Below are 27,955 nucleotides of genomic sequence, written 5' to 3'. Positions count from 1 at the left end.
TATGCTCATCATGGACTTATTTATTTATTATATTCCTGATTCTTTCTTTTTTTGTGAAGAGCTTTAGGACAGCTTCTTCAAAGTTATTTTTATCTTGACGGCCAAGTAAGGTATTTACAGAGCCTGAAAATATTCAGTACTCTGCCCAAGTGCAGGGCGGAAACAGACAACATTTTGATCACGGAAGTACTTCAAAGCGGGGCGGAAATAGTTGTTGCACGTTGATACGCAATTATTACTTGTAAAGACTGCAAGTGCTTCACGCAGCTACGAGGGAAACAGGCGAGTTAAAAAGTGAGTGTGAAGCTGGAGGTGACATTATTTTAAAAACGGTAAATTTGCAAAGGTAAATGTCTAACACGCAAATTGAATGTGCAGTGATTAGTGGATCGATTTTGTTACCTTAGTTTTGCTCCGATTTGTAATTTTTCATTGTTATGTACTGGTTCACTCCAGATTCCCAGACTGGTGAATACACTTTGAATACAACCTAGTTTCTAACAGACACTAAGGCTTATTATATTTGTTTAGCGTTTGTGAGTGACGTTCCCATTATATTGAAGTAAAACATTTTAAATAATATTTGGTCACGTTGTCGGCACAGCTTAAGTCACGTCAGAAAATGTCATTTTAAGGTTCACAAGTGGCAACAATTTAAGTCAATAGCTATTTGTAAGCAGTTCTAAAGTGAGACCCCTAAACAAAGATACCTCGTGACAACTTCCGCGAGCGCATCTCGTCTTTCTGTCAGGTCTCATTTTCTCATCCAGGAATTAAAGTACAACATAGCGGTGCCAAGAAGATGGGTTTCAAAGCGATTCAAACGAAAATCGTTAGACCACTAGGCTTCCATCCGTTTTTAACCGTCATGATCAAAATCAATATTGTAATGTCCAGTATAAAGATAACATTAAGGCCTGTATTCTTCATGATAAAATTTAATTTTGAAATATTGCTTACCGTTTACCAAGCGATTGCTGTTTTGAACTTGTTTTTATTTACCTGTCGCACTTCATGCTGATGAATCCCAAACACTTTATAATTTGTTATAAACAGAGCTAATCCACCTATCCATTTTCTAACTGATTGTTCTAATTCAGGGTTGCGGGGGGTGGTGGTGGAGCTGGAGCCTATCTTGGAAAGCAATGGGCACAAGGCAGGGTGCACCCTGGGCAGGACACGCATAGGCACAGGCTCACACACTCAAACCAGGGCCAGTTTTCCCAGAGGCTATTTAACCTACCAGTGTGTTTTTGGAGCGTGGGAAGAAACCCACTTGAACACAGAGAGAACATACAGACTCCATACAGATAGCACCCCAGGTCCAGAATCGAGCCCGAGGTGGCACTGTGAGGCAGAGATGCTAACGCACAGTGACACCATGCCACCCACAGAAAAAAAATACTCAGTTCTGTGCATTCAAATATATATATATCATTTTAATTAAGTATTTGAAAGTATGTTGATGGAGATTAGGCAGATAAGAACTAAAGCACTTCAAGGACTTCTGCAGAGAGCTCAGTGTGACACTGTAAGCAAGGTGCCTTAATCTGTTTATCAGAGACTGCGGAGAGATCTAGTAACACAAGTATAGACACCACGCTGGCATCCAGAATGATATCCATACTGAAATGCCTGTAACAAATCGATCTCACAAATGGCCAAGAAGTCCTTGCTGCTGTTGTTGGATTGCTGCAGCATTGCTTTGTCAGTTTAATCATGTTTTCCATGGATCTCGGTTATGCTGGGAATGTTGCAGAAAAGCTCAAGTTCTCATAGGAACATGGTTGACAGGAGTGGGTATAGAATGGTCTAGAAACTGTTCGAATGCGTTATTTCTTGGTTTAATTTGGTGAATTATTTATCGCCTAAACACTGGATACACGTGGTGTCGGCTTGTGTGTTGCGGCAGAGATTATCTGCAGCTGAAGACACTGCAAGACGGCTGGGTCTTAGTTTGTTCTGTGTTTGCTACACAGCGGACCCAAACCCTTAGTGACTGCCGAAGACCCTCTGCAGCAGCGACTGTATAACCTTGCGTTGTCCATTCGCCGCAGGCAAGATGTTGGGGCGCCCCAAGCCTGGGGACTCAGAAGAAGACCTGCTGCGCTATCAGAGGCAGTTCCTGGCTCTGGGGGCAGAGCCAGCAGTGCGGGTGGGGCATCGCCCCGACAAGCGCAGGGGACCCCCAGGAGCCGGCGTGAAGTCTCCTGAGACCGGGGCCACTCCCAGAGACGTTGTCAGCATCCCTGGTATGTTCACTGGCACCGACGCTCGCTTTCTAAGAACAGTTTACTTTAAAATCAAGGAATTATGTGCCTGGTGTTACTGAAGGAGGTTTCAGATGTGTAGGGATGCAAGGTGTCACAGCCCAGTCCAGTGAAGGTTTGAGATTAGTTTAATTGGGACTAAAATGGCCATTTCCAGAGAACACAGGAGGAGGCATATAGAAAAGTGTATTTCCCACAGTGCCCTGAGTTACAGCAGTGTTACGTTTTATAGTCCAAGTCCTGCCTTGTTCACCCTATGAATACCATAAATAGTAGTTTGTGAGTGAGCCAGTGGCTTTTCCTGATGATGTTATCCCTGCCTTTCAGCTATTCCTAAGATAACATGTACACCAACAGGTGTGTGTTTAAAATTCACTCCAGCGAGCTCAGGGGTAATGACCCTTCAGCTGTTCCTGAGCTCTCATGTACAACAACAGGTGATTGTTTAAAATTCACTCCACCCAGCTCAGGAGTAATGACTCCACCAGAGTCAGATGTCTACAAATATCACTGAGGAATGCTTTGTGGCATAAAAAAAGATCAGTATTGCCTGTTTTATGATATGAAAACATTTGCTTAATGTTTTAGTGTTTGGTGTTGTGGTACACACCTCTGGGTTTTGGCGCTTGGGTCTGAGCTCATCTGTGTTGGGTTTAATATCCCCAGACCTGCCAGATCAGCTTCCAACTCTGACCCCTGCTCCACCCAAGAAGTCCCGCCTCAGATCTGAGCGAGTGCACTTTGAAGACGAGGACCCGGAGTCCCGGCTGGACAGACACGACCGTCACGTCACTGCCGTCCTGTCCAAGATCGTCGTACGTCTTCCCTGAAAGATCTGGCATCCTCTCACGCAGCCGTCTGAGGAAGAGGCAGGCTGCTTGGTGTTACAGAAACCCTCACCAGACTTTCACCTTCTCTCTTTCCTTGCAGGAGAGGGACACCAGCTTGATCCCGGTTTGCCTCCCAGAGGCCACAGGGGCTGCTTTCCCCAAAGTTTTCCACAGGTCAGAGGTGAAAGATGAGGTGAGATCCCCTTCGTACCGGTCAACGTGTGCGCAGTATAATGTTTCAACAGCTGTTCTGACTGTTCGAAAACCATTGCTGGTGCTCTGGTCAGTTATAATAATAATGGTTTAAAAAAATATATATAATAAAAGTAGCTGTAGTATTACAAACGGAAAGCAATATCCAAATTCATTTTTTTCATGTTCCTTTAGAATTACTACAGAGAAACATGTCATATTAAGCCCATTATTACATAAAAAGAATTGTTTCTAATCTGTAAGAGAATGCAGAGAAATCAACATTGTAGCTGTGCTCATTGTATATTGAGCATCCGGGTGCTGTGGGTTAGAGGTTACTGCTGGTCTGTGCAGGGTTGATGCCTACTTTACTTTCAGCATTAAGGTAAATTAGTTCTTTTACAGTCCTCATTTATTGCACTTGTTACCATTTAGGTCTGTGATTCCTGCATTGCTTTAGCATTTTTTTTCCGTCCATGCAGGCACCAAGGCCCATTGGCAGAAAGAGTATTTTTGCACAGAAGATCGCTGCCCGAAAAGCAAAGGAGGAGATCCTGCATGCACACTTAGGGTCTACACGTCAGAGGGTAGACCTTCCACAGGCAGTACCCATGGAGACTGAGCAGCCTAATGCTCCAATTGTAGGTGAGTCCAGCTGCTCCTTCCTTAAGCTCCACTTGACATCTTGTGATCTGAGGGAATGATGCAGTCGAAACAGCTACCTAAAATTGCATTCTTGGGGTTTCTGTAAAGAGACGGTTCAGAGGTCCAGCCTGGTGACAGGGCAGGGCCTAGGGAATCCAGACAGCTCCTTGGAGGTGAGGAGAATTCACGAAGAGAATGAAGCCAGGCTGAAAGGCATGTCCGAGGCCGAGATCCTGGAGGAACGGAGGAAGCTGCTCTCACAGCTGGGTGAGTCTTCCCAGAGATTGAAAATCCCACGTTGGTTAGGATGGAGCCTTGAAATGAGGAAGCATCGTTTTCTGCTTCTACTTTCTATTTTTCGCAGATCCATATTTTTTATTCCAGTTTTTTGGACTCCGTGACAAAAAGAGGTGTTTGCATTATAAAGTGTTTATTTAACCCTAATTTGCTGTTCTTAAAATTGCATTACTTAAGGGGCAGCTTTTGAGACAACATGTGGGTAATGCAGCGTGAACTTTAAAATGCCATTTTAACAAATTTAGAAGGCATCTCGTCAGTGACCACTTACAATACCTCTACCGTTATTGTATTACAGCATTAGGTGCTGTTTTGTGTAGTGCTGCGTAATGTATCACTGTACAATTGTCTAGCTGGGAATGGGGGCAATGGCCGTGCTCTCATCTCTGTTTGTGTCTCTGGCCTTCAGACCCCAGGCTGGTAGACTTTGTGAGATCTCGCAGAAACCAGGGTGGCCCAGCCCCTGCTGCGCCCACTTCACCCCTGCGGGCAGAAGGTCCGGCGAACCAGGGGCGCACAGACACAAAGGCAGGCGCTGTGGAATCAATCCCAGGGGAAGAGCAAGCTGGGATGGAGACAGAGGAAGATGAGCAAGACTCGGAGCCAGAGCCTGAGCCGGCAATAACAGGTAAAATGGGGAGGGATGATGTTGGACAGACAGCAATTGAGTCATATCGTCTTCAGTTAAGGGGGACCCCTTTTAGGCAGTTATGCTTGCAGGTGAAAGTCATTGTTGTACAGTCACAGACATTGAGAGATATAGAGATTTAATCAAGGATCTTTGTGCATTCGTCCTCTAGGCATTGGTCTTTGATGTAGGCCTGTCTGGAAGAGGTTCAGTAGTGTTAGTTGGGTGGCTGTTGTCCTAATTATTGAACAAGAATTTTTCAGAAGCAAATAAAAGCTGTCAATTTCTTGTTTAACCCATGTTGCAGCAATTAAAGTAAAATTCAGCCTAGGAAGGTTGCTAAGAGATTTTGCCAAATTACATTTCGAACTATGTCGATTAAAAAAAATCAGGTGTTAATTTTTAAATATAATGTGCAGATATTTGTAGTGTTGTCTCTCCGACAGCTCCAGTAAGCACCGTTTAATGTCTCCCAGACGACAGAGTCAGAGTAATTAAAAATCATTCTGTGCGTGGAGGTGCTTATTAATTAAAGAATTTAAATATTCTCATTTAATGGTATATTTATCATGCTTTGTCAGGTAGTTGTGCTTTATCTATCAGGTTCACAGTCAAGCACAGTAGCCCCATTTTGAGCTGACTGTTTCTGAATGCAGCTTACAAAACATGAGTGGAAAGACCTTCTCCCTTTTAGAGCAACATCTAATTTCAAAATGAATCAAATGTAATATGTGCTACTGTCTCTTCCACATTTGACTCATTATAATACACGTGTGCCACACATATTTCTCTTACTGCAACACCTGAATGTATTAAAAAAAGGGAACTGAGGCAGTGTGTAGGATTTAAGTTGCGGAATTGTGAGGTCACGCCCGAAGGGGAGTAATGCGGAGAGTATGATGTAGCGTATCCACACTTCAGCATTTGTGCATTTAAAGCTCCTTCTTATGTAGGATAGGAGCTGCAAAACATAGCCCTGTGCTAACTATGCAGGATTTCCTGGATAGTGTAAGCTGCATTTTGTAATGCTTTTCCATGTGGTCTCCGCTCCATAACCAATTGATTAGCCATCTCCAGTCTGACAGAAGTAACTTCAAGAGCTGTTGTTTGAATTGCTGACATAATCCCAGCACGTAGCAGCCCCCCCCCCCACACACACACATTATCTGCATAGCCTGCATCCCATTGATTTCAATTAGTCTGATTACCCAGCACTGCTAGAATCAACCTGGATTTATTTCTAAGGGAGATAAAACCAGTCCAAGGCAGGTTATGTATCTGCCTATAGATAAATAACAAATTAAGAAGTGGTTTAACCACACAATGTAGGGCAGTCACTTTAAAACATCACAGGATTAATATGTTAGACTTTGTTGAGATGAGATTTATGTACCTCCAGTGCAAAGCAAAAAGGGACAGTTTTACGTGTTGCAGTTTGAGGTTTTCCCATTGCAGTGTTGTAGAGATCACAGTCCCTTGTACTGCTGAAAGTTTATGTACACCCCTCAAGGAAATGAAAGTAGTTGAGCTCAATCTTTGATTCACTTCTATTTTCTGAGTTGCATTGTTTTTGGTGTTTTCAGTTGTCATAAATGTGTTGTCTTTCTAAATTGTGAAAAGAGTTCAGCACTGCAGCAGAAAAACAGTACTTCATGGTACTAATTTATTGTGAAGACCTCAGCCATCTGCAGCTTGTCCATCATTCTGGCCCTTTGCTGACCTCAGCTTTGCCAAAAGCTGAATGGCTGGAACAACAGAGGACTGTTTGTTCTGATTACAAATGGGTATTTGATGCATTTCCAGAAAGCAATTTCGGTTTTGAAATATCTTGGAGACGGTGTCCCTGAACGGTGATTTGTCAGGACAGGGCTCTCAGGATGGCCGTCCACAGACGGTGATCTCGTGAATGAGTGTCGGGTGGGTTGTGTCTTTAGTGGCGGAGCTCCCGGTGAAGCCTCAGAAGGAATGGATTCACATGGACAAACTGGAGCCGGAGAAGCTGGAGTGGCTGAGAGACCTGCCGGCACCCAGGAAGAGAAGAACGAAGGAGGTCAGAGGGATAAGGGAAGGATTTCCTGTGTGAACAGTGGAGCTAAGGCATAATCATGCATCGAAGGGACAGGGAAACAGATATCTGTTGTGAAGGACTTACAAAAGTTTTCAGTTTTAGGGCATGAAAGTTAAACGTGACTCCTGGGATTTTGCTGCAAACTGCTTGAGATAAAAAAAGAGTGACATCTGCAGCAGATGAATGGAATTGCCTTTTTAATTACTAAACAGAAGCGAACCTTTTGTAAATATGTCTGTTTGCCGAAGCATCTCTTAATGCTGAGGCATTAAGCGCCTCTTCATAAATAACCTTTAAACAATCTTGCAGGTGATAAATTGGTGTAAGTTTCTGAAATAGAATTCAGTTTGTTGCTTCCCCTCTAACGTCATGGGATTGTCTAGCTTTAGTCTCCCTCCACAGTAGTTCCTTACTCAGTGAGGTCCAGAGTTGGAAGATGGAGACGCCGTCGCAGTCCTGAGTGTTTCTGGGTGTTGACAGCTGGACGTCTCTCTCTCTTGGCAGGCCATGCTGGCTCGTTTTGATTTCTCTGGGGTTCTGATCCCCCCCACGGAGGACCTGCCCACACACCTGGGTCTTCACCATCATGGAGCGGATCCTGAGGTCAGTCCCCAGTGCCTAGCAAGGCCTCGGCACTGTGCCTATATGCAGGGCACTCGCCTGGCATGGTGTCCGAGAGCAGTGCAGAACGAGGCTGAATATAAAACCCTTAATTTGTTGCTTTAGTATTTTTGGCATAATTCTCTTATGTAGAATGGGCAGTCTAACTCGCCACGCTTTGTGGAAATGTAATAGTCTTGTACGTCAGACTGTAACTTGAGCTTTTCATAGAAAGCGTAAGCTTAAGTTTACAGGAAGGGATAGAATGTTAATGTACATCTGCATTTAGTACTGTAACAGTTTTCTTTTAGAAAAGTTTTTTTTTAAAGAATTGTCAAACAAATAGTTTTAGTCATTCACCCTGAAAAATATCTAGGTACGTCTAAATATTCATACTACTCCTGACTGCATTTAAAAGGATTTTGAATCACCATCTGTCCGACAGTGAAATGTCTGATTATGTACACTAATTCAGTTTTCCAGTGTTTTATAACAGGGTTCGATTGTACGTGTCTCATTGGCTTGTGTGTCTAAACAGACTGTATTAACATCTATTTAAATCTTTTAACAGGTCTTCAGCCTTGATATGGGTGCGTTTGTATCTGTGAGGGTGTGTATCTGCAGTACAGTAACAGGCTGCCCCCCTGTCTCCACAGCTGGCTGGCTACTCCCTCCAGGAGCTCTTTCTCCTCTCCCGCAGTCAGGTGACCCAGCAGCGCTGCCTGGCCCTCACCACCCTGGCACGTGTTTTACACAAGGTAACCGTGGCAACCGCTGCAGCCATGGCATAGACCTCAAAGCACAAGGTCTTATTGGCTGCGCATCCTGAGCGCTAATCCGTATTAACCCGCCTGACTCCTCACCATGCCAAAATGAAACAAAATCCTGGCCAGACTCCCATTGGATGAGCGCAGTTTCGACAGTCACTCTGTGTTCAGGCACCGACGCAGCCTGCATCGGGTATGAAGATCAGGTGTGACTACATTAATCTGGTTATCACCTTGACAGTAAGAAATTAGAAGCAGCTGCATGTTTAAGAAGGAGTGTTGGTCATGGTTTAATTACAGAAGCTCATCATATATACATGGGGGTTATCAATTGTTAAATCAAGAACCCCTGCAATAATGATAGTCCTAAAAAATACAAAATATACAAAGACATTAAAAAAGCAGCAAATGCTATAGGTCCCAATACTCATTTATTGCATTTTAATGTCTCAGTATTTTTCTTTTACACCTTAGAAGTAAATTAAAGTGCAGCAGGGGAAAAATAACTGTGAGTGTACCAGGTAAAAAGCTAGTAGATTTTGTTTCTTTTCAGTGCACATTCTACTTCATTCACAATTCCACATTGTGTTTAGCTATCTTCACAGTATCTCCCATACGCTGGGCATGATCACAACAGTGCATATAGATTACATTTGTCCCAGTCAGTCATTGCCTCATTACATCCACAAGACAGTGCGTCTTTGTCAGCACAGAAATTCTACCAACCATAGTACAAAAAAGCTTATGTTTCGCAGGTTAGTGTGTTAAAGTTTACTGTTATCCTTTCTCAAGTGCAATGATTATTATTGTACAGTGAACACGTTTTGCAAAGAATATTATTTAATGTGTGCTAGAGTATATATCTAACATGGGCGTCAGACGAGATCTCTCTTCTGCTCCTTCCTCCCCAGGCTCGTGCAGGGAGCTTTGCCAGCTCTCTGAAGGGCAGTGTCCTTCTTACCCTCCTGGACGCCGGCCTTCTTTTTCTGCTGCGCGTCTCCCTGGACGACAGCGCGGAGGGTGTCATGGCGGCCGCGGTGCACGGCCTGTGGGCTCTGCTGGTCGCACCCAGCGATGAGGTGAGGCGTAGCGGGAGGACGGGGGGAGAAAGAGGAGGACAAACAAGCAGGGATTAGGAGCTGCCAGGGTCAAGAAGCACCGTCCAGTGTTAAAACGTGTCAGAAAATAATTTGCCTTTTTTGGAATAGTCCCATAAAGTTGTCGTAGTGATTACTGGAGGAGTCGTTTCTCTTCTTGGATCTCAGGTCTGTAACGTGCGCAGCTCCCAGCAGAGAGCCAGCCTTTGTCCCGCAGACTGGTGTGATATTTTAATGAGGAAAGAGTACCTATTACTCAAGCACTTCCAGTCATTTTACAGAAAGATATTGCTAAAATCTCAGAAGGCCGTTTTCTTAACTCTTTTAAATCCCAAATAGAATAGCAGTATTCTAGGAATTTAGCATTTTTTTTCAAATTTCTTTTAACACATTAGTGTTACAATCGGGGAGTTGCGAAACTAGTGAATATCAGGAATTGATCAAGAGGTTTAGTCAATAAGTGAAATAAATACTCATTCAATTTGTACGTAATTTCTCCAGAATATCCCAAGCGGTTGATATAATAAGATGCATGTGAATTCTTTATTCTTTGGCACAGCTTTGGTGACAAGAGTAATAATCCAGGCACACTTGGTTAAACAAATGTTTATTAACAATGACAAGACAAACAGTATGCTGCAGACAACAACAATAACGCACAAGTTTCTCTATTTATACAACAAACGACAGACAATGCATTTCAGAGGCCTAGCATCCTTATCACCCAGAAAATCTCAGACTGTTACTAAGTATTGAACTCTTCAGTAATGCCCACAGAGGCCACAGTAAGAGATAAGCTGGAGCTGCCTTCTTAATAAATGCAGTACAACCTGCAGTTAAATCCCTCTCTCTGCAAACTCGGGTGCCACAAAATAAAAGGGAGCCTATTCTAAAAATGCACCCTTAGGCCAGAAATACCTTTCTAACCGAGGTGTCTTTTACCCAGGAATCCCAAGTTTCCTAAAAACACAAAATAAGCAAACTCTCTTTAGCAAGGTTCATGCACTTAGTTCTAATCAGGTTTTGTTCAGTTGATCATGAAATAGGGGCTCTGGCCTGGCGCAAGCTTCAAGTTCCAATTCCTTCTGCCTCTCCTCATGTCCGTTACTCTTCTTTTTCCTCTCTTCTCTCCATCTGCCCTTTCTCTCCCCTCTCTGTCAATATCATCTTATTTGGTGTGTTTCTGCATTGCTCATTGTCAGTCATTTACACACAACTTAATTAACTAGTATCCCAAGGTAAACTGCTTAAAGTGGTAAAAGTGTTTACTGTCTACTGCCATGTGTCACAGACTTTATCTAAACTCTTAGAGACAGTTCCAAGTCACCAATAGCTGTAACAGTTAGTATTATCTGGTTTGGTATTTGTTTCATGACAATGTATTCTTTTTTTAGTTATTCTTTAGTATTTTAGTGGGTCATAAAGGTGCCTTTTGCTACTACATTCTAACAAGAAGAATCCACCTTTAAACTCTGGGTTGAGTTATAAAGGCAACACATATTCTTCTGTTCTGCAAATAAGACAAATCTAATTTCTACAGCCCACAGCATAGATTTCAGTGGCTCAGATTCAGTATGGGCTGCAGAGTTCAAAATTTAATTTTAGTTTTGGACTTGGGCGCCCTCTGTGACTGCCTACGTTTCTGTCACGATCGCCCTCAGTGGGATCTGTAGACTTGCTGTGCTCAGGTGTACAGTTCCCCGGGAACCCCAGCCAGGCACGGACAGCCTGCGGTGGTACCAGGAGCCTGCTGTGTGGAGCGTTCGCCCCCAGTCTCCAGAGAGAGGGCTTTTAATCAGCAGATCAATGGCAGAGGCTGCCCTGTGAATGCTAACGAATGGGTGAGAGTGATTATTGTAATTAGGTGGCAAGGAAAGATCAGTGATTAATTACTCAGGCCCCCGTCTTTCTCGCAGAGGGCTGTGCTCTTTGTCGACAGCTGTCATTTTGTTTCGTCTTTATTTAGTTTTTCTGCTTTCTCCCTCTCTTTCCTTCGTCCGCCTCCTCCGTCACCTCTCAGTTTCAGTTAGTGGGGAGCGAATGAAGCATTCTTTCCTTTGACTGCTTTTGTGTCCTTTTCTAGGTGCACACGGGCTTCAGCTCTGTGTTTGCCTTATTCTTTCACTCCTTCTTTCTCTTCATCTCTTGTCCTTTCATTTTCTGCTGCCTCTCCTCAGTGTGCCTCTGCATTCTTCCCTCATTTTCTGTGTCTGCACCTTGTTTGCCAGAGCTCACCATCTGTTCCTCATGAGCTACCATTCTTTTTTCTACACCCCCACCCCCCCCACACCCAAAAAAACTCTTCCTTTTCTTTTTTCTGGTCTCTTACTGCAACAAAGTTGAGATGTTGTGCTGTGAATTTCTTGGCTTGCAATGTGTCATTTATGATGGCTGAAAAGTTCTAGAAATCACATTTGCACCTTTTTGCCAGCCATGCAGAGGGTGCTAAGAGCTGAGGGGCCGGGTCAGTGTGGTCTTTTAGCATCAGCTGAAGAACTGTCTGGCAGTAAGTGCCTGCGTTTGTGCATTAAGGCATGAAACCAGGGGTTATTGAAGGACTCAGTGCAGTTCAGCTCAGTGGTTGAATCGCAGAGGTGTGAAGGGAGGCAGTGAGGTCTGATGGTTACAGATGAGGGAATGAATGTATGTACAGTATGTTTCCCAGCTAAAGACCGTCTACTTGCAAACCCAAGACGTCATAGAATGGTTCATACAGTGTCAGCTCTATAATAAAATTGATTAGTAAGCTTAGTTGCTGGAAAATGCAAATCATCATAATATCAGAATGCTTACAAGCAAGTGAAGCCAGTTTGGTATCTAGCAGCAGATTAATTCAGGGATCTCATTTAGCCTTTTTTTTTTAGAAGCTAGGGTACTGGTTTAAAAACTAAAATTGCACTTACTGTAGGGTAGAAGGTGATGTATTTGATGCTATTGCCTTTTCTGATTTGCCTTTCTTAAAAATGGCTTCTTTGAAAATAATGCAATCTCCTGGTTGTTAGGGGTTCAAAGCACATCAACAAACCTGTAATATCGAATCAATACATGTAAAGTGCATTGGATCATCCTTTTGTTTACTCATGCTTTCAAAAACTTTTACTGGTTTGGATACTTGTTTAGCATTTTGATTTTGATTGCTTGTCTACAGTGTCTTCCTTACTGTATGCCAGTCATGACACACATCACATGGAGGCATGGGAGCCTCCTTGCTGTGTAATGATTTTGTGTAAGATACAATGACTTTATGTTCATAAACCTTTTATAGGCATTGTGTTTTACTGCCCCCTGATCCAAATATAAACTGACCAGAGGTGTCGGCTTGTTTATGGTATAATGCTGTTAGTACATACATGACAAGTATTTTTAATGTAGAAATATATGTTTCAAATTGCTTTTTTGGGTTGATCTAGTTTTCATTTCATTTATTTCTGTGCTGCACAAATGTGTTTTACCCAGTAGAAGCTAAAAACAGTGGTCGATTGTGTGCCTTTTGTCAGCAGACATAGACATCAGATAGATGTGATTAATGTTTATGAGACAGTGTCAAGGATTTTACACCCCTTCACCTGGGAATAAGGCAGTCATGAGCGCGCATCATGTAGGAAATGTCGTGCATGCAAACATGCCATTCTGATAAAATCTTCACTGTCGGATGTCTGACACACTTATTTTAGTCATCTTATGGACTGATGCTAGTCCGCGGACCAGTGGTTAGGAATCACTGATGTAATAAACATGCTGATCTTATTGCGTTAAGAGAATTGGTTTTCAGTCATTTGTATTGAGAAAGTATGTAGCAAACTTGTATGAAGCCAATTTGTAAATCAGTCCGTATTCTGAGCAGTGAGCATGCAGGGTGTGACTTACAGTTCCCTTATGTGGTTTTGCCCCTTATAAGTGCTTAGAAATAATCTATGGTGGAAACCCAGGAAAATTTTGTAAAGGGAAGTGGAGTCAGTGGGTAATGATAGGCCAATCAGGATGCAAATCAGGAGGATGTACTGGTAAAATAAGCACAGGTGAGTTCTAAGCCCAGGCATGTGTGGATCTCTTTTAGGAGTGTCTGGACAGGACCTTTTCCTGGCTCCATGGGGCACCCACCTTCCCCTTCTTACCCTCCACGCAGGACGTGGAGGAGGAGGAAGAGGAAGAGAGCGGCCAGCAAAGGCCAAAGGAGACAGCCGAGAAGAAGGAAGAGGAAAAGCCTGACCACGATGTGGCTCGGGTCGATGTTGTCAAGGTAACATCCCGGTCCCCCTTTCTGCATTTCAGTCCGTCTCCCCTGAGGGCTGTTTATTCTGTAGCCAGGCCTACTGTCTCTGTAGCCAGGTCTGCAGTCTCTCATCCTCCGGCCCCCTTCCTGCTCCCTCACAGGGTCTGTTGAAGATGAAGCTGTTGGGACGACTGCGCTATATCCTAGAGGTGGTGCGGCCGGCCCCCCGCGTGGTCCGGGATGCCCTGGAGATCCTCATTAGACTCGCACGCCATTCCCCCTCTGCTGCCAGCCAGGTGACGATCACCTCCGCCAGCCATCCCAGGAAAACCTGCGTCGCCTCTGTCATCACAAAATCACCAACGCAAAAAGGAAACAAATCTTGACATTACTGTAAATATGCCTATCGAAGCTCAAGCACAATAATGAGATGACCTCTTACTGTAAGCATAGTAGTTAAAAACTATAAAGAAATCAACTAGTATTATTTATTTACCTGAGTGACTCCCTTATTCAATGCAGCTGTAATTATGTGGTCATTCGCCAGACAAACGCAGTGATAATCATCATTTATTCTCACCTGGACTATTTTGGTGTTTTTAAAATGAAACTATTGCCCTTGTCATCTCATCTGAAAAGAGTATTTGTTATTACGTGTTGGAGCCTTCCCTCAGCAGTAGTGTTTCTGACAGGGTGTTGATGTGACAGGTGCTGGACTGTCCTCGTCTGATGGAGACTGTGATGCAGGAGTTCCTGCCCTGCTCTTGGTCAGCTCCCCCACCTACTCTAGAGAGGCCACATGGGCTGCCTGTTGCCGCGGCAATGAAGCTGGTGCGCATCCTAGCCAGCTCGGGGAGACACGCGTGCGCCAGACTGGTGGGTGTTGTTTCCCTGCAGTAACACTAACTCTTGCAAAAAGCAGAGCAAACAAAAGCATAACCCTTTCTGATGTGGGACCTACTACAGGATAACAACTTGTTTTAATAGGTAGTCTAACAATTTAGTTATTAAGAGGGCCCTTCTATGAATGCTCTCTTATTGTGACATTAATTCTCAAATTCCTTATGATGGAGCAATTTTTATTGACTATGGAATTAGGAGTGGTCCCTAGAATTGCACACACTTAATACTCCACCTTCTCCAAAGGTTTGTTCTTTGTTGTTGACTTTTTTCTTAAATTTGTTACCCTTTCCTTTATTCCTCAAGCCGTTATATGAATCATGGGCTGATTGAATTGTTTTGCTTTGTCTCTTCTGTCTAATTTATGAGATCTGTGACTCGGGACTTTTGTGGATGTCAGTTTGTGGCTCATTTTGTGCATTTGTGCTGTGTCTCTTTATCCCCTTCCAGCTGAACAAACTGGGAGCCCGTGAGCGTCTGTCACGTTTCCTAGCAGTGGAGCCAGAGGAGCTCCTGCTGGAGCCAGGAGAGGCCCTGAGACTCGGCACCGAGGCTCTGAGGCTGTGGAGTGTGGCAGCTGGGTATGGCCAGGCCTGTGACCTATATAGGTGAGTGTGATGAGACTGAGAGAGAATGACGAGGTGGGGCTGTAGGGCTCAGAATGAACTTAAAGTCCAGGGGAGAGAGACCTGGGTTAGTCTCACACCAGGTCAGTCTATCAGCAGGGATTTGTTAAGACATTAATGTGAAATTCTAGCATATTCATTCTTAGAAAAAATGAACTCTTTTTACCAAATAGGCCCTAAATAGCTTTTTTCCTAGATATTCCAAATGTTGATTTGTTGCGTGTTTGTCAGTATTTATAGGCGTCCTCTGAATGCTGATGCTGCCATGGTTCCTCATTTGAGGAAGGAATTAATGCTGTTTACGAGCTGTTTGCTATGCACTGATAAGCTTTCATTGTGTGTCCTTGCCTTCATCACAGATCTGTGGTGCTTTCGGATAGTTTGGTCTTTAGCAGGGGTCAACTCATTCTAGATTCAGGAGTCTCTCATAGTCCTAATCTGAATGCATACATGGTCTAGATCGCAGTAATATACAACTGATTAATGAAACATGTGGACAACAAAAAAGAATTGTCAGTCTAAAATTGTAACTTTCCCTCTTTAAATTGTTTCTCAGGAATTAGTGCTTAAGGTTTTTTTCTAAGCCTTGTTTAGTGTACTTAATCATGGATGGTAGAACATTTTAATACTCATAGGCTTCAACCAGCATGGAGAGAATTGTGGGATTTGGTTTTGAAATTTAGAGCTTAGTGGTTACTCCGTCTTTTTATAAAATACCCACCATATTGTGCGTATGGTATATAATAAGAAATGTTTTACAAAATTGTTAGTGATGAAATTGACACCTACCCTGGTTGTCATACATACAGTATTTATAGACACCCTCTGAATGCTATTATGTCTAAACTGCATAAATCTAAATGCATATTAAATCTAAACTTTGTGTTATCTTTAGGGCCTTGATGACTAGTGGTCAGGAACTACTAGTAAGAACTGAGATAGACATTGCTAATATGAGGCATAATCTGTTTCCGTCTCCTCTTAGAGACCTCTATCCCATCCTGGTCAAGGCCCTGCAGTCTGTGCCCAGAATGGTATCCCAAAAACCCCCTGGGGATTCTCTCTGTGATCTGAGTCGTCAGAGAGCGGAGGCCCTGATCACACTGCTCACCAATGTCACTCACACTGCTGGTTGCCACCAGGAGCTCCAGGCAGACCTCGCCAGGTAAGCTGCAACTCATTCCCCTGTCTGTCTCGGGAGACATAGACCTGTCTCTTCTTTATGTGGAAAGACTAATTTTAAAATATCAAATGGCCAATGATTCCAAAAACCTCCAGTTACCAGCGGTTGCTAAAAACATACATAAATGGCCTGCTCACGTCTAACGTAATGGACCATGCTACCTTAAAATGCAACAGACATCCCCATCAGGTGGTGCACACTATTTAGCACTGTGACCACTTGAATTGTAGCAAATATATACTGAATTGCACTTGTGCTCATGGACAGTGTACAAAGGGACCCTAAAGTCAAGCTGTCAGTGGATTTAGTTTAAAATGCAGAGCTTGTAGAGCACAACGTCTAATTAGTAATTCAGGTTGATTCAATGTCTTGTTTGATCGCATTGTCCCTTAAGCATTTGGCCATATTACAGTGAAAGGCTGGTTTTGTTGCTGGGGAGAATAACAGGTGTCACAGTGTTGTGTTGTCATTCTGGCCTTGTCTGAGATTGTGACACTCCACTGTCTCTATCCCAGTTCCCCTGAAGGACAGCACCTGCCCCCTCCCCCAGTAGAGTGGAGTCATGTGATGGGGCTCTGGCCCTTCGTCGAGGGCTTGCTTAAAGCCTGTGTGAAAGGCCTAGCGGACCCAGCCCAGCGAGAGGCTGTTCTGAGCCTGGTGCCCTCACACCTGGTCTACCTGGGCGCTTTCTACACACAGCTCAGCAGGCAGGTCAGTGAGAGAACCGGTGCTGACATAGGGAGTAACGCCCTGATTCTATGATAAGTTTTCAGGGAACCTGCAATAATTGGTCCACAAAAGCTACAAGACACTTGTTTCTTTAAGATGGTGTTAACACAGTTTCTATTGTAAATGTGTGTAGTCATTGTGTTGATTGTATATGCTTTAGCAACACTGTATGTCATCGATCATGCCAATAAAACTCATTGAATTGAGTTGGAAGTGGTGAATAATAATGTAGCTTTGTGTCCCTTACTCTTACCTTTAGAGCTCTTTCCGCCCAGTGGACTGTCTGCAGGAGATGGAGGTCCTCACCTCAGAGATCCTCCTGCCACTCCTGTCCCATCAGGCTGTGCGCAGCATGATTGACAAGCTGAAGTGAGTGTCTACACCTGTCATTTAGCCACTGATTAGCAACTTTCCATTAAGGATTCAATATATACACATAGCCTAAAACCCAGAGGGTTGACAACAGCCATGCTCACTGTAGACCGAAAGGGAGATCTGGAATGGTTAATAGGGACTCCTAATGTCTTCCTTATTGGTTACTCCTGACATACTACACATTTTCATCTGTGTTCTTTAACTCCGGCATTGTTGAAAATGGCATATGTGTATTTGTGTCTGATTCTAAGGTTTATTTGGGTTTATCTGTTATCTGTTGGGTCTATGTGTGTTTCAGGAGCTACTCTGTACTCTGTAACCCCAACTTATGCAGCCCGGGCCCAGAGACAGTGCCCAGTTTGCCTGGCCTGGCATTGTCTGGGGGAAAGCCTCCTCTTATCATGGCTGACGCCAGCTCTCCCTTCCCCTTCCTTACGGGACTCTGCTACCTCCTTAATGCCATGATCAGCACTCACCGGGGGCTCACTGACAAGGTACGCGCTCTCACACGTGGTGCAGGCAAATGTTATTCCTGCCCACTCACCGAAAGCAGAACAAGCTTGGTCATTGCGACGTTTATGTTTCTCCAGCTAAATGTTGCAATAGAGGTGCAGTTAATTTATTTCTTTTCCCCCCAGCAACAGTTCTTCAAAATGTATTGAACTGATTTTGATGGTTTGAATTTGTACTCCTCTTTGCACCAGACACAGTTCGGAGGCCGATTTCAGACGGGTGGGTTGAGTGATTGGAAATAAGGGGTTTTCAAGTTTGTCTGATCATCCGGAAAACCAATAGTGTAGAAAGTGATTTTGAAGGAACTGAACTGAAAACATCCTATAAGCACTGCAAAACAGATTTCGACATCCCTGACATACTTTCTAGAACGTCCCCTAACTGCTTCTGTTGAGCATCACCCTGCAGTATTACTCCTGTGACCGGAGAGAGAAAAATGTTACCTTGACTTTTGAGTAGTCATGAACAATCCAGTGCTTCTTAAGGTAAAATTCTTCTTTGTTATCCTGACATACAGAGTGTTTACAGATACCAGACATTTAATTTATTAACAAGGATGGCTAATTACTTAGTCACGTTTTTTATCTTCTCCTCCTGACTGCGCCCAGAGAGCCTGGCAGTAATTAGCCAGGAGGACTACGTGAAATCATCCAAGCTTTTGTTCAGCTTTAATTGGAGAGGTTTCTCTAAAACGGACTGGAGCACACAAAATCCACGCGGACGGACACAACAGTCAAAATTGGCAGTGGGTCACATTTTGACCTTAAGAAAAATGAAGACCCCGAGGAGTGCATTACCTGTATTATAAATAGATAAAAAAAATGGTTGTGGAATAAAAAGAGGAATAACTCAATTAAGAGACCTTAAAGCAGCCTTTTAAGTCCCTCAACAGGACAGGCTTGAAATCCTTTAAAGTTCCAACAGTTGTTCTCTTCTGCTGTGGCTGTATTATCTACTGTACAAGAGTGCTGTTACTCCATCTTAGTCCACCCCAAGCTCACTCTGTAGTGTTTTTGGGGTTCACTGATTATGGAATAGGGGATTATGAGGCAGTTTCCCTCAAAGGGGCACAGAAGCAACACAGGCCCATTGGGGGAATATTTTTTTAATTCTCCCACTCTGTGTACACGGGTATCTTCCATACCAGTAAACCGATAAAACTGTGTTGCATGAAATGAGCAGTGGTGAGCAATAAAACACCGGTTCAAGCTGTTATTACAAGAGAAATACATTTCTTCGTGGACTTGCAGGTTTATAATTTATTAAGCTGTTGTTTAGCTCTTTAGCCATCCTTCTGATTTTGGAGGGGGTTGGAAGCCTTTGATTGGAGAGTGTCAGTTCCACTACAGTGCTTGTGTTCCAGCTAGCATTGACTGTCTTATGTAGTACCTCTCTTGTTCTAAATCTGCTTTCAAATGAAACTCATTCATTCATTCATGAGGCACTCCAATGGCTTGAAATCATGAGTCTACTGTGATTAATTACTTTTCCCATTGATAAAAATTGAAGCAGCTGTTCTTCAATTTGGAGTACTAAATCGCTCCAGTCAGAAGCATCATAATCTCTTGAAGAAAACTAGTTAATTACTGGTTGATCCAGTGCTGGTACGAATCTTTGGCAAATGTGATGTATTTTACAGTATTCTTGCCACAGCGAATAAACCCATACACATACAGCTTTTACGGCCATTTCTCTACAGAGCGGCTGGTAAATTGAGCTCATATATTGTGTTAAGGCTCTTACACTTTTGAAATGAGTAAAATACTGAAATGGCCCAATTCTGTTGATAATGAGACCTGCCTCCACTGAGGAAGAATGTATCTAAAAAGGGCAGCAGTGTTGTGCCCTTGAGTAAGTTCATTTTCTGAAATTGCTTCATTAAAAGGGCCTGCTATATAAATAGATACTCTCCAGGTCGACATTGTAAAGGAGAATTTTGTTCTCAATTGACTTATCTGTTTAAATAAAGGATTTGCAGAAAAAAAGTAAAGCTGGATTGGAGAAATAGCTTTGTGTCTTAGTAAGTGCTCACTTGAAGCTATTCTGAATTCATAACTATCAAGAGACTGCTCAGGAAACACTTCAGATTCTTCAAATCATACAAAGAAGAGGATTAGAAGAGATTATCTGAGCACTACTGCATGAGGTATCTTTTTGAAACCTCTAATGCGAATACCCCAAGGTTCTCCTGTTTGAGCTGAAGCTATGGCACACTGCTTGCCTGCTTTATTAGGATCTGCATGCTGCACTGATTGAGTTATTTTTGGGCCATAACCCTGGAGCAGATGAGCAGTCCGTATGGTGAGGTAAGAATTTAAGTACACTTTGAAGTAATAGATTTTTTGAGAAGTCTGGCAGCAGGTCAGCAAGGCAAGGCCAGACTAGAATTCATAATTCAAATATTTAAACCAAAAAGGATAAAAGGAATAACACCATATACGTTACTGCACATATGTTCTGTTTAAAAGGATGCTTAGTGGCTCTTAATCTCCTTGCACCTGACCATATCTAAAATCACATCTTTGTTCTTTTTGGCTCCATTGAGACGAACATTGTTCCTCCATTTTATTCATTTTTAAGGACAGAGCCCTCTCAGACCTGTCCAATCATAGCTGTGTCACGTGCTCAATGTGCTTACTTCATGTGTGCTCAAAGTGGCAGGAAATGAGAATCGACGACTCCTTAATTTTCTCAACCAAGGTGGCCTGAGTTCTCCTATGCAAATGGAGTTCTTAACAAACGTTCAGGAGGAATGACGGCAGCCAAAGTGTCCCTCACATCTGTTGCTCCAATTCATAAGTCTCTATGATGTAATTTCCTGAAAGAACTATGAACACCATAGTGCGCTCCTTTTTGTATCCCCGCTCCACCCCATCCACCTGTGCAGCTGTGCCTTGATTAACCTCTCTCTGAATGGGGGTTCTGCCTTCATCCTCCTATAGCTGGGTGGCTGGCCATCACGCCAAGCACTCAGTGAACGATCTTAAATGCGTTTTCATATTGGGTGATGTTATTCCTCGTGAAGCAAGGATAAAACACAGAGAAGTAAGACAGCTTGTAGTTTTTAAGAACTAAAGCATGATCCAGACATAATCCTTTTGTTCATCTTGGAAATCGTCTTAATCTGCAGTTCTACATTTTTATATGGTAACTGCTATTTGTAGTGCTTTTTAAAAAGCCCCACAGAAAAGTCAGCCCCTGGATGTTGACACTATAATTCACAGCAGTTCTTGGCCTTAGAAACATGGTCTTGTTTCCTAAGTTAACCAACACCTGATGGCTAACAAGAGAAATAAGGACTGAATTGTCTTTGCTCTGCACTGCTCAATGGAGCAGGACAAGGTATTTTTGCAGTGTCATTCTGGGGCTAATCTGCTTCTCTCTTATTCCCTCTCTGTCTCCCCAGTTTTCTGCCCTGCTCCTATCAGACTCTCTGATTGGTTACCTGCACTCCAGTTGCCAAGCAATGGCAGCCCTCTCTCTTTCCAGTGCCTGGCTCCTGCGACATGAATACCACCTGCTATACCTGCTGTTGAAGATTGCCCACAAACTGGTACTCTCCCAGCCTGTAAAAAGGCACGCTGAACGTTCAAGTGATAAAAATCAGGTTCCAGTGATAATGGTAACTTGGGGGGATGGGGTTGTGGATCTCAGGCGATATGCAAGGTTTATCTTTCTTAAGGTGTTTCAGCTCTTTGCTGAATTATTATTCTGACTTTGGCAGATTTCAGAAGGATTGATTAGAGCTTATCACTTACTCTGTAGAACTTGTATTTCAGTTTGAGGTGACTTCCATGTGAACTTGTTAGAATAAGACAGCCTCTTATTCCAATTTTACATTCAGGTGAAAATCGCTAATTCTCTTAAGACGTCTGCATTTCCCCTAGTCCTGGCATAACCAGAAATCACAAGCTCCGTGTGATTATTTCCTTTCCTATTGCTAAAAATTGAAGCAGCTGTTCTTGAGTTTCAAATATTGAATCACTCCAGCCAGCATCATCTTACCCTTTTGAAGAAAAAACAGTCCTAGTTAATAACTGGTTCATACAGTGCTACAGATAGGTACTTATATTAAGTTAATTACCAGTATTAAACTGGTGTGCTCTTTTAGACTTCACCGAGTGTATTCATTTGGCCTTGTGTAAACACATCTCTTTTTAGTGTATTGAAGCAGAGATGAAAACTACTGCTCTTTGTCAATAGATTTGTTAAGAAAAAAAATAATCTGTTCATTAGCACTGACTTGCACTCAGTGTTTTAACTAAAAGCCATCTCTGGAAGTGGTTTAGGAGGGAGTCACTTGCAGCGACATTTAAGGAAATATTTAAAGAGATCAGTTCTACACCCAGCTCTCAAGCACATCTCCAGTTTATCCAAGAAATGACCAGCTCAAGAGCAGAACCATCAGGAGAAACTAAGCCAGGGTGTACAAATGATGTTTTCGTTTTATTTAAGTAAACCTTTTTTAATTATATGTTTTGTTTTAGGTTCCAGTAAACTCAGAGGTGTCCAAGCATTCGGCGCTGTACCACCAAGTTGCCATGGCAATGGTTCCACGGCTGTTGCCAGGTAGTGAATACCTGGTTCACGATCTTCTGTCTACGGTGATCTTTAACCACGACTTTGTCCCGTGAGTGTTACATTGTTTCAGGTCTGCGGAAGAGTTAGTGCAGGTTCTCGGTTTTAATGTACCTTTCACGTTTCTTTAGGCAGCCCTGGGAAAGAGCTGTTGCAAGTGTAATTTCCTGATCCCTGTTCTGGAAAGCAGTTTCTAGAAAGGAAGTGGAAATTTCCATCCTTTGCCTGTCAGTGTGCCTGTGTTGCTGCAAAAGTTCCATTGGAGAGCGGCGTGACAGGTCGCAGCATGTAAGATGAGACCGTTATGTTGGTGTCTCTGCCTCCAAATCTCTCAAGAGCTTTCCAGCAAAGGACAGCCCCGTTGACATTGTCGTTTAGGGGCCCACTCGGGCTGGGTGTGTCTGCGGTGTCATTCTGACGCTCAGGACCTGACTGAGCATGCCACGTGCACGTGTCGTTCAGAAAAGAGAACCAGTTCTGGAACGCTACCAGTATTAGTATGCCTTTCTGAATTATACTCTCTCTAGTTTATTCACGATCGTCACACAACCTGTGTTTAATGCACTTTGGTTTTCAAATATTTCATAAAGCATCATGGCATCAGTTTCATCACTCTGCACACAGGAGAGAGGTGTGCTTTGCAGTAATATGAAAGGAGTTCCCCGAGTTGCCCGAAGCTGTCTTTGATTTGTCCAAGTGAGAGACGAGCGTGTGAACACGCGAGTCTTATTTTGTTGTTTTTCTCTTTTTTTAAAATAGAGTTGGTTTTTTAGAGGTTAAAATCAATGACACAGAGCTACCTTTGAATGAGTCCCAATGCTTTTTTAAAAACAAAAGTTGAAGAGATGAGTTACTGTATTGGTTCAAGTATAAGTTAATGCCCCTTTGTGATGAGGGCAATCAGGAAGGTTTATGAACCTATGAAGTATTCATGTATTTTGGGCAACGATACAAGACTTATTATACACCTACGTTAGGTCAGGATTAAGCAACGACCGAGGGGGTCTAGTGATCACCTACAATAATTGGTAATCTCTAATGTAAAGCAAATCTTATAGCTCTGAATAGGAGGACAGTTTGTGCTATGAAAATGCCATACTAATTAATTCACAACATGCAGAAAGCAGCCCCCTTGAATGTTAAAGTCTAAATCCCGAAACATCAGAAACGTCTCAGTAAACTTCATCTTTTCGGAGAAGCTGCTGGAAAGCAAATCTGAAAAAAACAAAAAAAAGGCTCGATGTCTGAGCTTTTCAAATCCTGAAGTGTGATGACAAATGAACAAGCTCATTGGGTGGAATGGCCTGCTGTCTTTTGTAACCTTTCGTAGGGTGTTGGTAGTTCTTGCCAGAGACGCTGGGGAGCAGAAACATGGGGCTGGTCTTCCTGGCTCCCTCTTCCTCAGCGCCTCTCCGGGGTTTTAGGTCTGAGCCTGCAGAATTGAGGGAAGCGACAGTGAAGACTGACGTACCTTTAGATTTGACATTTTTATTTTGAATTCAGATTTTATTTTGAAATAAATAGATTTTAATCAAAAATAAAAAAAAGCCACTTTAAGTGTCGGTCTTAATAAGCAAATGAAAAATGAAAATGATTGGGATCTCACGAAGGCTTCTCTTTCTGGGATTTGTCCGAGTTTGGATGACGTGCATTTTGAGCAGGAAGGGAAGGCTTTTGCCTTTAAATTATACGATGGGTTGTTGCTTGTGTAAATGTGCAGTACCCCACTTAGGTGCAGATCTCTCAATATAATCAAGCAAATATGGTTATTGCACTGCAGCAGTCTGGGGATTCATGTGTGGTCATGGAAACACTTGGCACAACCTTAATTAGGTCATAAAATCACTGTCAACACTTGGATTTTGTAATGGCAGCACATCACAATATGGCCTAAAAGATATCTCTTCAAGGACATTTTTAAAACTGGAGTATGGATTGCTAACAGACAATCCTAGAGTTGAAAAATCTGAAGACATGCAGGATTTTTCTTTTTCAATGTTCATAGGAGATGATTCCTTGGATATGTAATTATGAGGGGTATTATAACTTATTATAACAAAAAAATTAATGTTTTATAGTATAATTTGTAATGTTTTGCTTTTAGTAAAAAAAAGGCCAGAGATTCTTAAAACCACAATTGGGCTGTTCTCTCCGAACAGCTTTTTTCTGTAGCCTCTAGATGGTGCCCAAGAGCTTCCTTAATACATAATGTTCAATAGAGTTTTGTATTTTATATTTGGCCAATAAAATGCATTCCTGTTATTTGCTTATTGTGCAGTGGATTTTCTGCCAAACTCATCCTGTTGATTCCTTGTTTGAGAAGGATGCTACTGCTACACTAGTATAAATGCTTTAATTGGATTGGATTGTCATGAGTGTTGGCTCCTGATGTGATCCTGTTCCTTGATTTTCCAGTGAGGGGCGCTGTGGAGGTCCAGAAGCTGCAGATCTCTCCCAGCTGCTGCAGCTGCAGGATATCTCCCCCTCTCACCCTTCCCATGGGGCACTGCTGCGGGATGCTTGTGCTCAGCTCCCTTCAGTGCGTGGGTGCTACCTCACTCATCTGGCTCACCTGGAACCCAGTGTGCTGAGGTCTAGGGACTCTTATCTGGGTTGCACCCCTTGTGTGAGCTCCCAGCTCCTCCCTGAGCTCACTGGGCCTGTCTTGCCATCAGACTGGGCTTTCCTGCCACTTGTCAGCTTATATGAGCGAAGTGGGAAAGAGGAGTCTGGTGGGCGACCCGTGGAGAAAGCTCCCACAAACTCCATTGAGTCTGCCACACACTGCCTGCAGTGGCTGCTGGTCCTGGAGACTTGGCGTGAGGGCGCGCTAAAGGCCGTGCCACCCGCTGCCAAGCTGTGCCGCCTCGCCTGTGTGTTCTTGTGCAGCAGTGACTTGTTCCTGGAGCGTCCCGTACAGCACTACACCTGGGGGTTGCTCCATGCACTGTGTCGCCCCACCCAGCAAGAAGCCCTAGACCTTGGGGTACCCCTACCTGGTCTGGCCTCCTTCCATGACCTCTACTCTGCCCTCCTCACTCAGTTTGAGGCTGTTTCCTTCGGGAACCCGCTCTTTGGCTGCTTCCTGCTCCTGCCCCTTCAGAGGCGCTTCAGTGTGGCCCTACGTTTAGCCGTCTTCGGGGAACACGTGGGCCTGCTCCGCTCCCTTGGGGTCACACTGCAACAGGTGAGACATCACCCTTCACCCTGTGTTAACAGCGCATCCGCCTTTCTGTTGGTGCGCCTAGGGGCAACCCAAGTTAACTCCACGATTGAGGCCCCTGGCGCTGTAGGCGTTGGAATGCTCAAATCTGACATTCACCAGGTAGGCCGCACGTGTGAGAATAGGCTGCTATGCGTGCGTTTTGAGATGACATTGTGTGAGCTGTGGCCAAGATGTAGTATGTGCTATGTGTTGTAAGGTTTGCTGCGAGTGTCTCTCTAACCTACTGATCTTATGATGTCTGTCTCTCTCATAGCTGCCTGTCCCTCTAGAGCGCTTTACTTCCCCCCCAGAGGAGTCCGTGTCTCTACTGCGGATGTATTTCCGGACCCTAGTGACAGGGACACTGCGCAGGGTCTGGTGCCCTGTCCTGTATGTTGTTGCCCTGGCTCACCTCAATGCTTTCATCTTCTCCCAAGACCCGGCTCCACAGGTACCAACTGATGGAACTCGCACAGAACCTGTCTCTCGTATTCAATTTGTGTGACTGCGTGGAGATCGGGAGCGCATTTGGTTTTAGTGGAGGATTTTCATTCATGTGGAAAGAAACAAAAGATGACAATTGGGATTTACTTTGACCTTGAACCTCCCTTTCTGGGATCATTGGAGCAAAAGAGTTCAGGAAGGTGTGTGCCTTGTGGCTCTTGATCTAAGGATGTCTCTGTCTCTTACCAGGAGGTTGATGTCGCTCGGAGAAGTCTCCTGAGGAAGACCTACTATTTGACAGATGAGGTATGGTGCTGAAGGTTCAAATTCTGCCAGATTGTGATCTGATCTTTGGTTCTCTTTATTTTATTGCTCTTGTCGTTCCATCTTCCGGATTTATATTGAATCCGTTCCTCTCTCCCTCTGTGCCAGACTCTGAAAAACCACCTGCTTCTGTTCAAACTGCCAAAGAGAGAGAGCGAGCTGGGTTTTGAGACGTACGACCGGCTCCCTTCCATCAGAGAGAGGAGGCTGGAGAGCGTGCTGAAGAGAGAGGAAAGCAGTGAGGGGGAGAGGGCTTGAGCCACGTTTCCACTTGAGGGAATTAAAGGACCATTCCCAGGGACAAAGACAGCACTCAGCCTCACCAGTTGGTGCATTCTGGCGGTCACTGCCTTTTCTTAGTCGCTTTTCAGCAAGAAGAATGGAAAATAAAACTGGAGGCTGAGAACTGTGACCAGCAGACCTGATGGATGCAGTGCTGTATCAAATCTGGATTGATGTTTTGGAATAAAATCTTTTTTGATTCAGTTTAATGTGAAACATATCTTTGATTGCTTTTGATTTAATTTTCTTATTCTTTCAATGATTACTGGCTAAATGTGGAATTTCTTGACAGCATTCCAGGCTGTATGTTCAATAACTTTCAGGCAAGCTGTGAGAGTGTGTCTGCTTTCTGGACACTCACCACCTTCTAATTGTGTCTGTGTGATTCTTAAGAAATCTCATGCCTGTGTACAGTCAGCTTTTTCTTGGATGATCAACAAGTTGCATTTTGAAATGCTGTTGTTGGCTTGTGGCACCCAGCAGTATTCTAAGACTGCTTTTGCCACTAATATTGGGCAGATTTTTGGCTTCAGTTATTGTGGTGTTCACTAAAGGAGATGTTTTGTATGTCATACAATCACTGTGCAGTTTATTTTTCTCTTAATGCTTCAGATCACATTACACTTTGGCCCATTAACAGTCAAAGGCAGCAAAATTATAGATACCCACTCAGTATTTAAGAAGAAACAGTGTCATATTGTGCTTTCAGTCTACCCTAGTGAAGGCAAAGTCTGATCTGCAAAACATTTTTTCTCTTTTCAATAAACATTGAAATGACCCTTTTTAAGATACTATATCTGCTATGTGATGGTCTACAAATATGAATTCCCATTTATATATTTACAGTAAACCTGTAAGTTGCACAGTATGTAGTTTATTCAGTTCAGAAGAGGTTAGTGTTTCACCAGGCTCATGTATTGAATCTACAAAGCATGTGGATTCAGTGAGGATCAGGTTAATCAGAAGAGGGTGAGAAATGAAGATAAAAGAGTAACTACTGGTGCTGAGTGTATATGTGACTCTGTCTTTGTATAACAAAGGATGGGACTGACAAGGCACTATTAGGTCTGATCAGAAGACTGGACTGGTAATCAATAAGCAGTCAATTTAGAACATGGCTGTTACAACACTTCTTCCCTTCTGCATTCTGAACTGAAGACAGGACAAGAACCGCTAACAGTGGCACAAG

The 27,955-nt window shown here is 43.4% G+C and overlaps 1 protein-coding gene across 4 annotated transcripts; it reads left to right on the top strand.

Moving 5' to 3' along the window:
- Positions 1–219: 219 nt before the first annotated feature.
- On the top strand, positions 220–26,969 carry rpap1 (RNA polymerase II associated protein 1). 4 transcript variants are annotated; one of them, XM_088926029.1, is made up of 25 exons: positions 220–294; positions 2,058–2,252; positions 2,937–3,085; positions 3,201–3,293; positions 3,775–3,937; positions 4,046–4,204; positions 4,644–4,862; positions 6,797–6,912; positions 7,435–7,533; positions 8,187–8,288; positions 9,209–9,376; positions 13,521–13,634; positions 13,769–13,903; positions 14,316–14,483; positions 14,958–15,115; positions 16,119–16,298; positions 16,832–17,027; positions 17,305–17,414; positions 17,719–17,914; positions 21,340–21,555; positions 22,421–22,563; positions 24,927–25,698; positions 25,991–26,167; positions 26,410–26,466; positions 26,593–26,969. In XM_088926029.1, exons 2-25 carry the CDS (start codon positions 2,063–2,065, stop codon positions 26,740–26,742), a joined length of 4,230 nt encoding a protein of 1,409 aa, XP_088782155.1. In that variant the 5' UTR covers positions 220–294; positions 2,058–2,062; the 3' UTR covers positions 26,743–26,969. The 4 variants fall into 4 exon arrangements, with proteins under 4 accessions (XP_088782155.1, XP_088782154.1, XP_088782152.1 ...); XM_088926028.1 differs by having other exon boundaries at positions 13,452–13,634; positions 21,340–21,486; XM_088926026.1 differs by having other exon boundaries at positions 13,452–13,634.
- The last annotated feature ends 986 nt before the right edge of the window (positions 26,970–27,955 follow it).

Source organism: Atractosteus spatula, chromosome 9 (genome assembly GCF_055471065.1).
Source record: "Atractosteus spatula isolate fAtrSpa1 chromosome 9, fAtrSpa1.hap1, whole genome shotgun sequence".
Classification (NCBI taxonomy): domain Eukaryota; kingdom Metazoa; phylum Chordata; class Actinopteri; order Semionotiformes; family Lepisosteidae; genus Atractosteus; species Atractosteus spatula.
Note: the sequence above shows the minus strand (reverse complement) of the source record. Positions and strands in the feature narration are given on the sequence as shown.

Excerpts from the sequence above, each read along its gene's own strand:
- rpap1 (XM_088926026.1), top strand. The coding sequence starts at position 2,063 with ATGTTGGGGCGCCCCAAGCCTGGGGACTCAGAAGAAGACCTGCTGCGC. Across the intron at positions 7,534-8,186 it reads ATCATGGAGCGGATCCTGAG|CTGGCTGGCTACTCCCTCCA; the intron begins GTCAGTCCCCAG and ends CTGTCTCCACAG. Across the intron at positions 8,289-9,208 it reads TGGCACGTGTTTTACACAAG|GCTCGTGCAGGGAGCTTTGC; the intron begins GTAACCGTGGCA and ends CTTCCTCCCCAG.